The sequence below is a fragment of the Ictidomys tridecemlineatus genome, chromosome 2, assembly GCF_052094955.1.
Source record: "Ictidomys tridecemlineatus isolate mIctTri1 chromosome 2, mIctTri1.hap1, whole genome shotgun sequence".
Classification (NCBI taxonomy): domain Eukaryota; kingdom Metazoa; phylum Chordata; class Mammalia; order Rodentia; family Sciuridae; genus Ictidomys; species Ictidomys tridecemlineatus.
Genome location: NC_135478.1, coordinates 76,530,890 through 76,543,241, shown reverse-complemented (window position 1 = coordinate 76,543,241; position 12,352 = coordinate 76,530,890). Strand labels below are relative to the sequence as shown.

The 12,352-nt window shown below is 58.3% G+C and overlaps 1 protein-coding gene across 2 annotated transcripts; it reads right to left on the bottom strand.

Moving 5' to 3' along the window:
• Positions 1–3,900: 3,900 nt before the first annotated feature.
• On the bottom strand, positions 3,901–9,961 carry Selplg (selectin P ligand). Of its 2 annotated transcripts, none has more exons than XM_078038969.1 (2): positions 9,634–9,961; positions 3,901–6,007 (listed from the first exon to the last, which is right to left on the bottom strand). In XM_078038969.1, exon 2 carries the CDS (start codon positions 6,000–6,002, stop codon positions 4,764–4,766), a length of 1,239 nt encoding a protein of 412 aa, XP_077895095.1. In that variant the 5' UTR covers positions 6,003–6,007; positions 9,634–9,961; the 3' UTR covers positions 3,901–4,763. The 2 variants fall into 2 exon arrangements, with proteins under 2 accessions (XP_077895095.1, XP_040145312.2); XM_040289378.2 differs by lacking the exon at positions 9,634–9,961 and adding an exon at positions 9,182–9,329.
• Between the last annotated feature and the right edge of the window lie 2,391 nt (positions 9,962–12,352).

Below are 12,352 nucleotides of genomic sequence, written 5' to 3'. Positions count from 1 at the left end.
TTTTTCTGCACTTGATTTATTGAGCACTTACTTTCTACCAAGGCATTGTGCCCAGAGCTTCCCGCGCCTGTCTCGCTTACCCTCCCCGAGCACCCAGGAATCGGTGCCATTGTCACCCCACTTCACAGATGAGGAGACTGAGGCCCAGAGTTCCCTTCACACCGCATCGAAGGCCCATTGTGGGTTATTTCAGCCTCAGTTGCTGAGGATGCTCCCCTGACTGGGCCCAGGGCCGCCGTCCCTTCTTTACGCCCGATGGGGGGACAGCTGCTCTGCACCAGGACTCACTGGGACCCAAAGACAAGTCACCGAGGCTGCCCGAGGACGCACACCCATCGTGTGTGGGGACGGCGTGTGGGAGAGGACCTGAAGGGGTGGTCGGTACCCCAACAGCCCAGCGGTGGGGGGCTGCCTGCGTCCACCCCTCACAAGACGTCAAGGTCAAGGTTCAGAGGTCGGTCCTCTGTTAACTGCCTCCTTCAGGACAGAGGGAGGCCTGGGGTGTCAACCACTGCCCAGAGCTGCCCCCTGTCCCCTGAGCTGTGCCTACAGGGAGCAGCTACAGTGGGGAAGCAGGCCCACGGGGTGGCCGGGTGCCCACGGCCCTGCAGGATGCCGTCCAGGGCTGTGGGGGCTGGGCCTCTGCTCCCACAGAACCTTCTGGAACCGCCTCTCTGTGCCCTGTGGGTGTCACAGACCAGCAGTACCCGGGGCCAGGCTCTGGTCACCCAGGTGAATGTTGCTCATGTCATTTAGGCGACATGAGCAGACACAGAGAAACATCGGTGCAGATGGGGACATCCAGGGCCAGGACTGGGGCAGGGGTGGGGGATGATGCCATCCCCCCCCCCCCCCAGGCAGGGAAAGCAGCGGAGGCCGGGGCAGGGCCAGAGCCACCGGGAGCTCAGCAGCGTCCAGGGCTGGCCTTCCCGCCCCGGGTCCTTGATCTGCGTCCCTTGGTCCTGGGACAGACCTGCCCCACTCCAGCCCTCGGCGTCCCCAGGCTCTGAGTACAGACACCTGACCTTTTCCTGGGGGACATGCAGGCCCCATGCCCTCTCCTGTGAGGTGTCACCAGGCCTGTCCTGCTCACGTGGCCCTGTGGGTGCCTGGCCCGCTCTGCAGTGACCCACTGCTTGGTCACGCGGCCGATAAGGATGGGGTGTGGGGGAGCAGCTAGGGGTCCCCGCACAGAGCAGCAGCTGGGTGACCCCGCAGCCCGGCTGGTGGGAGATGAGGGTAGTGGCGGGACACCTGCCTGCTCCCCACGTCCCGTCTCCCCTCCTCCTTCCCGGCCAGCAGATCTGCGGTTCCCAGAGGTCCACAAGCCGGCGCCCGGGGCTCAGTTCCCCAGCAAGAACCGGGTACTTGCTGCACTCACATCGTGGGGTCCTGTGAGGCCTGAATGATGACACGGAGTGCGTTTGGCAAGGGGCAGGGCGAGCAGCAAGAGCTGGTGACTGTCCGCCCAGGGGCTGCCCCTCTGTCCCCGCCCAGCTCCGCTGTGCCCTGCTCTCTGCTGGGCTGGGCCCTGGCACCCTCCCAAGTACCAATGCCTTTTCTCAGCCTCCAGGAGACACGAAGGGTGACTAAGGGGGGACTTCCAGGGCCCAGGGAAGGTCGGCGGGGGGTGACTTTGAGGCATGGGATTCCCCCAGAACCCCACTGTGATCTTAGGGTGACATGGTGGGTGGTGAGGGTGGTTTTCAGACCTGGGCTCCAACCCCAGATGCTCGAGCTTGGCCTGGGGAAGGTGACGTCATCTCTCTGAGCCTCAAGGTTTTCTCTTCTGTAGAATGGACACAAGTACAGCCTTCACAGGGCTCCTGTGTGTGGGTTCAGGGGGTGTTTGGGGAGATGTTCAAGGGCAGGGGGGACTGGTACTGGTGACAAGAGCCAGCTGTGTCTGCCTGGAAGCCACATAGCAACTTTTCTGTCTGTTGTTTAATAAATACTTTACATTAAAACCCAGGTCAGCAGGGTGCTGTGGCCCACGCCTGTCACCCCAGCAACCCCGGAGGCTGAGGCAGGAGGATCTCAAGGTGGAGGCCAGTCTCATCAATTTAACAGGACCCTGTCTCAAAAAATAAAATGGGCTGGGGATGCAGCTCAGAAGGGCAGTTTCCCTGGGTTCAAACCCCAGTACCAAAAAAAAGAAAAAAAAAAAAAAAAGAAAGAAAGAAAGAAAAGAAATGAATTAGGGGCTGGGGATGTGGCTCAAGCGGTAGCGCGCTCGCCTGGCATGCGTGCAGCCCAGGTTCGATCCTCAGCACCACATACCAACAAAGATGTTGTGTCCGCCGAGAACTAAAAAATAAATGTTGGAAATTCTCTCTCTCTCTCCTCTCACTCTCTCTTTTTAAAACAGAAAAGAAAAGAAATGAATTAAATAGAAACCAAGGTCATCGGGGACTAGAGGTGCAGCTCAGTGGTAGAGCACTTGCCTAGCATGAGCCAGACACCGGGTTCCATCCCCAGTTCTACACACACACACACACACACCCCAAGGTCATCAATGCTCAAAACTCACCACTTCCTATGCATTTCGATACATCCTGATATTATCTGTGATCTCAAGGTTATTGACATCTTGTTCTCTGCTATTTAATATTTGGTGGCTCAAAACTGGCCCTGAGGTATTTCCACGGAGGAGTATGCAAACCCTACAAACCCGGGCTTTTTCCCTCCAGGGAGCCCTCTGTCAGCATTCAGCAGCGCCCCGTGGTCTGGGGCACCGCCCTGGGTCAGGACCTCTCCTTCCTCCTCCAAGACCAGATAGAAGCAGCGGCAGGTTTCAACGGCTCTAGGGGCTGGTGGCGGGCGCCCCCTGGTGGCTGCTTTGAGCACCCACAGCAAGTCTGGATTCAATCCTGCACCTCGGTGAGCAGAGATGGGAATCCAAATGGAGAGCTCCGAAGGGTCAGCGGCCCTGGTCCCACAGAGAAGGAAAGCCACACCTGTGCAGCCACACTGCATCCTCAAGGAAAGACGCCCTCAGGGAAGGGAAGCCTGCAGAAGGACCCCTTGAGGAGACCCTGGGGAAGTTGGGCACAGTGGTGCATGGCCTGAATCCCAGCGGCTGGGAGGCTGAGGCAGGAGGATCGAGAGTTCCAAGCCAGCCTCAGCAACAGTGAGGCCCTAAGCAACTCAGTGAGACCCTGTCTCTAAATAAAATACAAAATAGGGCTGGGGATGGGGCTCCGTGGTGAGTGCCCGAGTTCAATCCCAGTACCAAAAAAAAAAAAAAAAAAAATCATAAAGCCCCAGGCAAACTGGGATGCCTGGTCACCTGGGAGGGTTGTCACCTGACACTGACATCACAGGTCAGCACCCTTGCAGAGCCTGACTCAGCTGTACTTCCACACAGTTGTGACAGTCACTTATGACCCGCCTCTGGGGCCTGGCGAGGTTGCAGCCTAGACAAGGTGACCAGCTGGAGCATCAGTGTTGACCGACTGCCCTTGAAGAAAAGCCTGGTGACCCCAAACTTTAAGGACCTCCCCTCTGAGCTGAGAAGTAGCACAGCTGCCACCAGGCGTCGTGGGGTGGAGACCTCACCCCGTGGAAAGAAGAACCCGGTGGCTTCTGGGGGGGGAGGGGACACAGAGCCACGTTGGTCTGAAGTCCGGGGAAACGTGACTCTGTAGGTCACAACCGGGTCACGGGGTGAATAAAATGGCCATGGGGGGCTGAATGGGGCCCTTTATTTTCTCCCCCAGTTGTTCAAGGATGGGTCCAGAGGCCCCCAAGGCCCACGAGGGGACCCAGAAGTCAACCCGTCAGCCTGGGAAGGGGCTTCCTCAGGGCCCCAGGGTCACAGGCAAACGGCTGAGGAGTGGAGGATGCTGGGAAGGCTGCCTGGAGGAGGCGGCCTGGACACTGAAGGGCTGGCCACCAAGCGTCTGTTCATCATGTTTATTGAGTGCCTGTGTGTGGCCAGGTCCAGGGCTGGGCGAGGGGGGACACTGCAGCGAAGGAGACAGAGCCACCCTGGAACACGGCCACAGGGGAGGGAGAGAGGGGCAGAATGGGCTTCCTCTGTCACCAGATAGAAACTCATGGGTGCACACAGCCCCCCCACCCCACCCCAGCACCCACAGGCTGAGGCCTGACCCTGGGTTTCCCAGAAACACACCCAAGACCACCCACACAGCCCTTCAGGGTGTGGAGATGGCCCCAGGAACCCCATGCTCTTCAGCACCCCTCCAAAATGCTCCTCTACATGGTGACCATGGAAACGAGAGGAAAACAGAGACGGGAGCCGGGCGCAAGGCCGGTCATCCCAGAGGCTCAGGAGGCTGAGGCAGGAGGATCGCCAGTTCCAAGCCAGCCTCAGCAACGGTGAGGCCCTGAGCAACTCAGTGAGACCCTGTCTCTAAATAAAATGCAAACCAGGGCTGGGGAGGAGGCTCCGTGGGTGAGTGCCCCCGAGGTCAATCCCCGGTACCCCAAACAAAAAGAATATAGAGATGGAGTGGGGCACAGGCACTCAGTCTTCCTTGGGGACATGGGGATGAGACCCAGGTGGGCTGGAGGAAGGAAGAATGGAAGCATAAAAGGGGCCTTGGGACAGATGGGGGACCAGGAGGGGCCACGATCTCTCAGGCAAAGTGGCTGCCTGGTTGGCTGGCCAGTCCTGTGCGGCCCCAGGACCTTGGCTGTTTGGGGCCCTGTCTGGGGCAGCCAGAGTTCCTTCCCTAGAGACCCCCAGTCCCAAGGGTCTCCCGGGAAGCCCAGAGCTGTGGACGGGCCAGGGCCTCGAGCTAGGGGAGGAAGCTGTGCAGAGTGAGGTCATCCCCGTCGCGGTCCTCCCGGGCCTCGGCCTTCAGGCCCTGGCTCTTGGGCAGGCCCCCGTTGGCCGTGGCCGGGGCGCCCTCGCCCCCCTCGGGCAGCAGGGCCGAGATGCAGACCATCTCGGTGGGCGAGTAGCTGCGCACGGGGTACGTGTGGGTCTTGCGGGAGAGGCGGACGGCCAGCACCACGGTGCACACGAAGAAGACGGTGGCCACCAGGGCCAGGACCAGGATGGCCAGCAGGCACTGCTTCACGGGGATCATGTCCGAGGCGCCCGTGGAGCTGGGGTCCACGGAGCCTCCAGGGAAGACGACCTCGCGACTGTGCAAGTGGCTGGTTGTCGCCATGGCACCCTTGAAAGTCACACGAAAGGCCGTGGTGGCGATGGTGTCCCTGGACAGGGACTTCACCATGGATTTCTCGGTGGACACAACTGCCGTGACCACAGGCTGCACAGACCGAGCCTCAGTGGCCGAAGGCGGAGTGGTCTCTGCCTCGGTGGCCCCTGGCGGAGGGATCGCTGCCTTGGTGGCCACTGGCGGAGTGGTCTCTGCCTCGGTGGCCACTGGCAGAAGGATTGCTGCCTCCGTGGCCACTGGCGGAGTGGTCTCTGCCTCAGTGGTCGCAGGCTGGGTGGTCTCTGCCTCGGTGGCCACTGGAGCAATGGTCTCTGCCTTGGTGGCCACGGACGGAGTGGTGTCAGCCTCTGTGGCTGCTGGCCCTGTGGACAGGCCCTCCGTGGCTGTTGTCTCCACGGGTACAGGCCCTTCTGTAGATGCAGCAATGGCAGAGGTCAGCTCTGTGGCCAGCGGCCCTGTGACTGACACCCATGGCGTGGCCACTTCTGTGCTCGGCCCCTCCGTGGCTGTCCCCCCTGCAGCCAGGCCAGCAGAGTGTCCCGTGGCGGCCTCTGCCGTGGCTGGCCCGGGGGTCCCGGGCCCCGCAGAAGCGCTCGGCTCCAATGTGCCCTTTGTGGTCAGAACCTTGGGGCCTGCTGCCACGGTCCCTGTGTGATTCTCCAGTGTTTCCGGAGGGTCTGTGCCCTCTGTGACATAGTCTTGGTCACCGTAGTCGTCCTCCAGGGCCACCTGTCTCCGTACCCGGGCAGGCAGGGGGGCTGGAGCTGCTCTGTGGGTGATCTCCCACGGCTGGAGGAGGGCACTGCCAGGGCCCAGCAGGGTCAGCAGCAGGAGCAGGTGCAGGGGCATGGTACCTGGGAGACACAGAGACACACAGACATCAGGACACGGGCCGCTCCTCCGCCTGAGACGGGCACCCCACCCCCAGGACGGGCCAGGACAGAGCAGACCCTCAGCAGTAGCAGCTGTTACTATTTACCAACATTCACAAAACCACCCAGGAGTCTCCCTCGGCGACATAAGAGTTTCACTTGTGTCCTTAACATTTTTGACTAAAACTCTTTTTTTTTTTTTTTTTTTGGTACCAGGAATTGAATTTAGGGACACTCCACCACCGAGCCCCATCCCCAGCCCTATTTTGAATTTTATGTAGAGACAGGTCTCACTGAGTTGCTTAGGGCCTCACTTTTGCTGAGGCTGGCTTTGAACTCGAGATCCTCCTGCCTCAGCCTCCCGAGTTGCTTCGATGACAGGCGTGGGCCAGCACATCCAGCATTTTGACTAAAACTTTTTATTTATGGGCAAGATAACCCACTGAGGCATCGGAAGAGGGTCCTAGAGCTTATGGTTATACTGACTTTCATGTCATCCCTTGTTAATTCTATTGTTGTAGATATTAATAATTTATCCCAAGAGCACAGTGGTACCTGTGTACAATTCATAAAGAGAGAAACATGCAGCCAGGCACAGTGACCCACACCTGTCATGCCAGCTACTTGGGAGGCTGAAGCAGGAGGATGGCAAGATTGAGGTCAGCCTCCACAAGTTAGTGAGACCCTGTGTCAAAAATCAAATGAAATAAAGGGCTAGGCATGGAGTCCAGTGGTCAAGTACTTGCCTGGCATGCATGAGGCCCTGGATTTAAACCCTTGCACTGAGAGAGAGAGAGAGAGAGAGAGAGATATCAAAGAGGGTGCGTGCTCAGGTCCTTGCCCACTGGCAGGGTCTGCAACACAGTCCACAGTAAAGCTGCTCGAGCCCTCTTAAGTCTGGTCCTGTGCCAGAGCACAGTGAGGTGGCTTCTCTGTCCCCTTCTCCTATCTTGGCTCCCTCTCCCCACAGCTCTGGCCAGTTCTCAGGTTGCCTCGTTTTTCTTCCCTCTGGGCATCTCTGCATGGTCCTGCCTCCTTTGGCTGTGTCCTCACCTAGACAATGGGGATGAGGGTGATACCCCCCAGCTGCTCTCAGGACAATGACGTGATGTGGGCCAAATGCCCATGTGGCCAGCTCTCTGCAGGGTTCCAGTGCCTGGGCTCTTTTAGGCAACACACCCTGTAAGTCCTTAGGGGCCCAGAGCCATTAGCTGCACCTTCTGGGGACAGGAGAACAGCAGTAGCTGCTGTTTACAGAATCCAAAACCTTGCCCTTAAGAATCCCCTATGGTATGTATTTTAACAGAGTATATTTATTATTGTCATAGTGGTGGGAGATCATTTTATTACCAAATGTTTAACCTCTAAAAACGATGCTAAGTTAGATCCTGTATAGATGTAAGATCCCTCCTCCTCCACATATGTTTCTGGACGCTGTGGTAGCCAAATTGAATTTTTCTTCTTCTTTTTTTTTTTTTGTACTGGGGATGGAACTCAGGAGCACTTGACTACTGAGCCCCCATCCCCAGCCCTTTTTGATTTTTTATTGAGAGACAGGGTCTCACTGAGTTGCTTAGAAGGCCTCACTGAGGCTGGCTTTGAACTTGAGATCCTCCTGCCTCAGCCTCCTGAGCTGTTGGGATGACAGGTGTGGGCCACCGTCCTCAGTTTCTTGTTGTATATTTTTAAGTATTTGTCATATTTTGAGTTTTTGTATTCATTGTCTAATTGTCTTCGGGTTGGTGTCATTTTGAACACACCCTCCCCCCCCCACCCCACCCCCCCACACACATGCCTTTTCTTCCTATCATCTGCATTATAATTTTTCCCCAAATATAACACAATTCTTTTGATTTTATTGATGGCATCCCTTTTCCAAAACTATTTTTTAAATTTTACTAGAAAATGCACCTAGCTCTTTTTTTTTTTTCCTTGATTAATAAAGTCAAAATGATGTGTCATTTCACTCTCTCCAGAACAGCTGTAACCTTAAAAATAGAAAATAACAGCTGGTGACAAGGTCACGCACAAACTAGAGCCCTCTTCCATGGCTGGTGGGGACCGAAAGTGGGGCAGCCGTTAGGGACAACAGCTCCGTGGTTCCTCCGAAACCTAGAAATAGAATTGCCATCCTGCCCTGGGATGGTCCCAGGTGTATTCTCCCAGGGGCTGAAAGCAGGGACTCAAACAGATTCTCGTGGATCAGTGTTGGCCGCGGACTGATGATGCACAGAGCCCGAAGGGGGACTCGGGGGAGCGGTGACAGGTGGAACTAGCCAGCCAGGAGGATCCCACGTCCACTCTTCCCCGTGTCTAGATGAGGCAGATCCCAGGGACGGGACCCAGGTCGGAGGCCAGTGGGGCCCAGGTGAGAAGAGAATAGGCAGTGACCATGTTGTGTCGTATCTGAATATTTTATCACGATAAAAACTTTCAAAAGGAAATTCTGTGTCGAGCGGCAGTTGTGTTGGGGGAGGGATGCAGGTATTTGGAGGCTCCCTGGACGGGGGGGACCCTCCATCAGCACTGGGGTAGCTTCCGGTATTTCCCCTCATCCTCCAGTCGTGTGATTTGGAGGAGAAAGCAGACCTGAGACTCAGAGAAGTGAGGCGACTTTCCCCAAGACACACAGCAGGTGAGTGGCCGAGATGGGGTTCAGGAAGGCTTTACCGGGGGGCAAAAGACACAAAAGCTTGTTGGAAGAGGGCTTAGCCCCATGTGTTTGTGTGTGGACGTGGGAGCCCAGGTGGGGAGAGGGCACAGTAAGATGAAGGACTTGAAGTCACCTCACTAGAAAGTTCAGTCCCCTATTTACCAGGGATGGTACAGGATGTAGGATTGAAAGCACGACTAGGGGATCAGACCAAAAGGGGTTCAAGTCCCGATTTGGTTTCCTGCAAGCTGTGTGATCTTGAGACAGATCCTGGCCTCTCTAAGCTTCAAATTTCCAGTCTGTAAAATGAGGAGAACAAATGGCCCCTTTCTCATCAAGCTGCTGAGAGAATGCAACGAGAAGATGGATGCAAAAGTCCCGGGCTCACAGTAGGTGCTTAATAAATGTGGCGCGTGCGCGCCCACACCCACACACACCCACACACACACACACACACACACACACACACACACACACACACACCCGCGCATCTCCCCACCCACCTGCCTCCGGAGGGACGGGGCTTCTCCGCACTTGGAGTGGAGCTCCTGGTTGCTGGTAAACCCGGGACCCCACCTTGGCCCCGTCTCTCTGGTGGCAGGGGACCACAGGAGAAGCCACCAGCTCGGAATCATGTTTCCTAACTTTGAAACCCTCGTGGCCCCGCGGGGTAGTTCTGGGTTCCTGGAAGGCAGAGCCCTCAGCGGCTTCCAGGAAGCAGAGGGAGGGGCAGGAAGGCCAGGCCCCGCCTCCGGCCCCTGGGGCCGCGCCCTGGACAGCAGGCCCCACTGCGCAGCCTGGGGGTGGCCCTAACGCGGCTCACCACCAACTGTAGGGGTGGCCGCCCTACACCCACCCGCAGGGCCTGGGAGGAGCGAGAGGCGCAGGGCAGGGATCCCAGGTCACCTCCACTTACTAACTTGAGCCTCTCCCCCCTGAGCCTCAGTTTTCTCACCTGTAAAATGGGCTCCAAGAGCCGTAGTGAGGCTCAGGTGGGACGCCGTGTGGAGGGTCCCCGATGCTGGCTTCCAGGAGGGGGACCCTCTTCAGGGCTGCAGGCAGAGGAATAGAGGAAACAGACTGCAGACTCGGGGACAATACAGAGAGGCAGCCTCCCTGCCTCCACTGTGGGAGCGAGGAAAGCCACTCGGATTCAGGTGACATCAAAGACCTGCTCTGTGGAGATTAGATGTGGCACTGTGGGACAGCCCAAATCCCCCTGCCTGGGCCTGCCCGGAGTGACCAGCCTGTCCCAGATGTTCTGGGTATTAGTACTCAAAGTCCCCAGCCCAGCAGAGGTCCCTGCCGTCCTGGGCTTTACTAGGAAGGGGCCCGAGACAGTTCTGACGGCTTCAGCCCATTGGACAGGAAGGACAAGATGCTGCATCTCTAGGGGCTGGGGATGTGGCTCAAGCGGTACCACGTCCAGGCCCCGCCCTCCCCCTCCCCCTCCAGGGGAGGAGCCACATCCAGGCCCCGCCCTCCGCCTCCCCTCTCCAGGGAAGGAGCCATGTCCAGGCCCCGCCCTCCTCCTCCCCCTCCAGGGGAGGAACCACATCCAGGCCCCGCCCTCTGCCTCCCCTTTCCTAGGGCGCCTCCTCCTCGGGAGTAGGTCAGGCTGCTTCTGCCTGTCACCCTAAACCCAGTTACTTCTGCCCCAGCCCCACCCAGGCCGCAGGGAGGAGCAAGGAGCCCTACCCCAGCTCTGGGGGCCACGTTGGGTGGCCGCCCTGGGACGCTCAGGAGAGGTGTCCACGGGAACTCCCCTTCGGAGGAGCTCTGGGAATCTCAGAATCCAGAGGCCTGAGCTTCTTGGGGTGTGGGTTAGGCAGCCACAAGGAAAGGGGAACCCCCAGATCAACAAGTAGGTCAGACTGAGGTGCAGGTCTTTCCCAGGCCCCTCTAGAGAGTGAAGTCCCCGTGAGCAGAACACCCCCACCAGGATCCCGCTAGTCAACCGGTTCAATCCCAGCTCCGTCCCTAGACGTGCTGTGTGATTTTGGGCCATTTGGCTGACCTCTCTGAGCCCTGGGTATCTCATCTGGAACACAAATGCCCCTGATTTACTATGGAGTACTCTCCCCCTAAACCCATGGTAAAGTGAAGAGAATCACAAATCAGAAATGCACCGAATACACCAAACATGGCAGCTTGGCCCGATCTATTCCGCCCACAGCTGGGCAAAAGCACCTCAGGCCACCGTCTTCTTATGACAGCTGGAGGGAGGTCAAAGCTCAAAAATCCAAGTGCAGATTCTACTAGGTGTCGCTTTCGCACCCGTGGAAAATCCAAGGGGAGCCCTCCATAATGGGGCCCAGCTGCTGTGGGGTCTGGAGGGTGGAAGGGGTCAGTCCAGGCAGAGTGGTCAGCACACGGGGCTCAATAAAAGCCAGTCGGCCCAGGACGAGGGTCAGCCCCTTAACCTCTGCCTCGGCCCCCACCCTGGGACGGGCTGTAACGTGCCCTGCCTCTCTCTCTGAGGGAGGCGGCAGGCAGGGCACCCCAGCCGCCTGCTCGGGGTTGTGACTGGCAGGTGGGGGGCGACAGCAAGCCAGGCCCTGTTCTAAGTCCTGAGTGCGAGTGAGGAGCCCATGCAGGTGGGAACCACCTTGGACGCATGTGAAAGCCGGGGACACCCAGGCCCACCCAGCTCCTGAGTCACAGTGGGAACGCAGGGGGCAGGAACTGGAACCCAGCCCTGGCCCCCCGCGTCTGTGAACCAGGACGTGCCCACCTCCCCAGGAAGCCCGTTTCACTCGATGGAACCCCAGGGTGCTGGCCTTGCATACAGGAGTCCTCGTATTCTGCACAAATGAATCTGAACTTCCTGATTTTACTTCCAAAGTGATGGTGGGCCGCGCGAGGGGGTCGCAGGCCTGTAATCCCAGTGACTTGGGAGGCAGAGGCAGGAGCCTCACAAGTTGGAGGCCAGCCTCACCACATGGGTGAGGCCCTAAGCAACTGAGCAAGACCCTGTCTCAAAACAAAAACTAAAAAGGGCTGCGGGTGTGACGGGTGTGACTCGGGGATTAAGTGCCCTGGGTTCAATCCTCATACAAAGAAAAAAAAAGGTGAGGGTTTTTCTGAAGTCGCCGGGCATGGACACGTCCCCCCCAGCCGACCCTTTGCCTAATCCCTGCCCCACTGCGCATGTCCTGCTCCAGGTCAGCATTGGGATCTGAGAGGCCAGGACTGGTCCCCATGGGGCTGTGCAGGCCCCCTCCTTGCCACACGGCTGTGGGCGCTGCTTCTCCTCACTGAGCCTTGGTTTTCCCACCTGTACAGGGGCACTGGTCCCTCTGGTGCTCAGTAACCCTAGCCCACCTGGCTCTGGGCCCAGCGGAGGTTCAAGGGGGGGCTCGGCCCTGCAGGCGACCCAGCCCTTTCTGCTCTCTGGGTCTCAACTCCCCTGGCTGGGGGCCAAGGCCAGCGAGGGAGGTGTCCCTCACCCAGGCGGTACCTGTGGGTGACCCCAGGGAAGCCACTCTGGCGCCTAGAGACTGGGAGCCACCTCTTACGGCCCTGTCCACTGAGGGGTCAGCCCTGGGGGCTTGAAGTCAGAGATGAGCCAGCCACAAAGAGGGGTCCCGGGTGGCAGGAAGCCTGACCCGTGGGGGTGTGGGGTGTGGAGATCCGCTTTGGCTCTCAGCCCCTCTCATTCTCCTTTAGTGTCC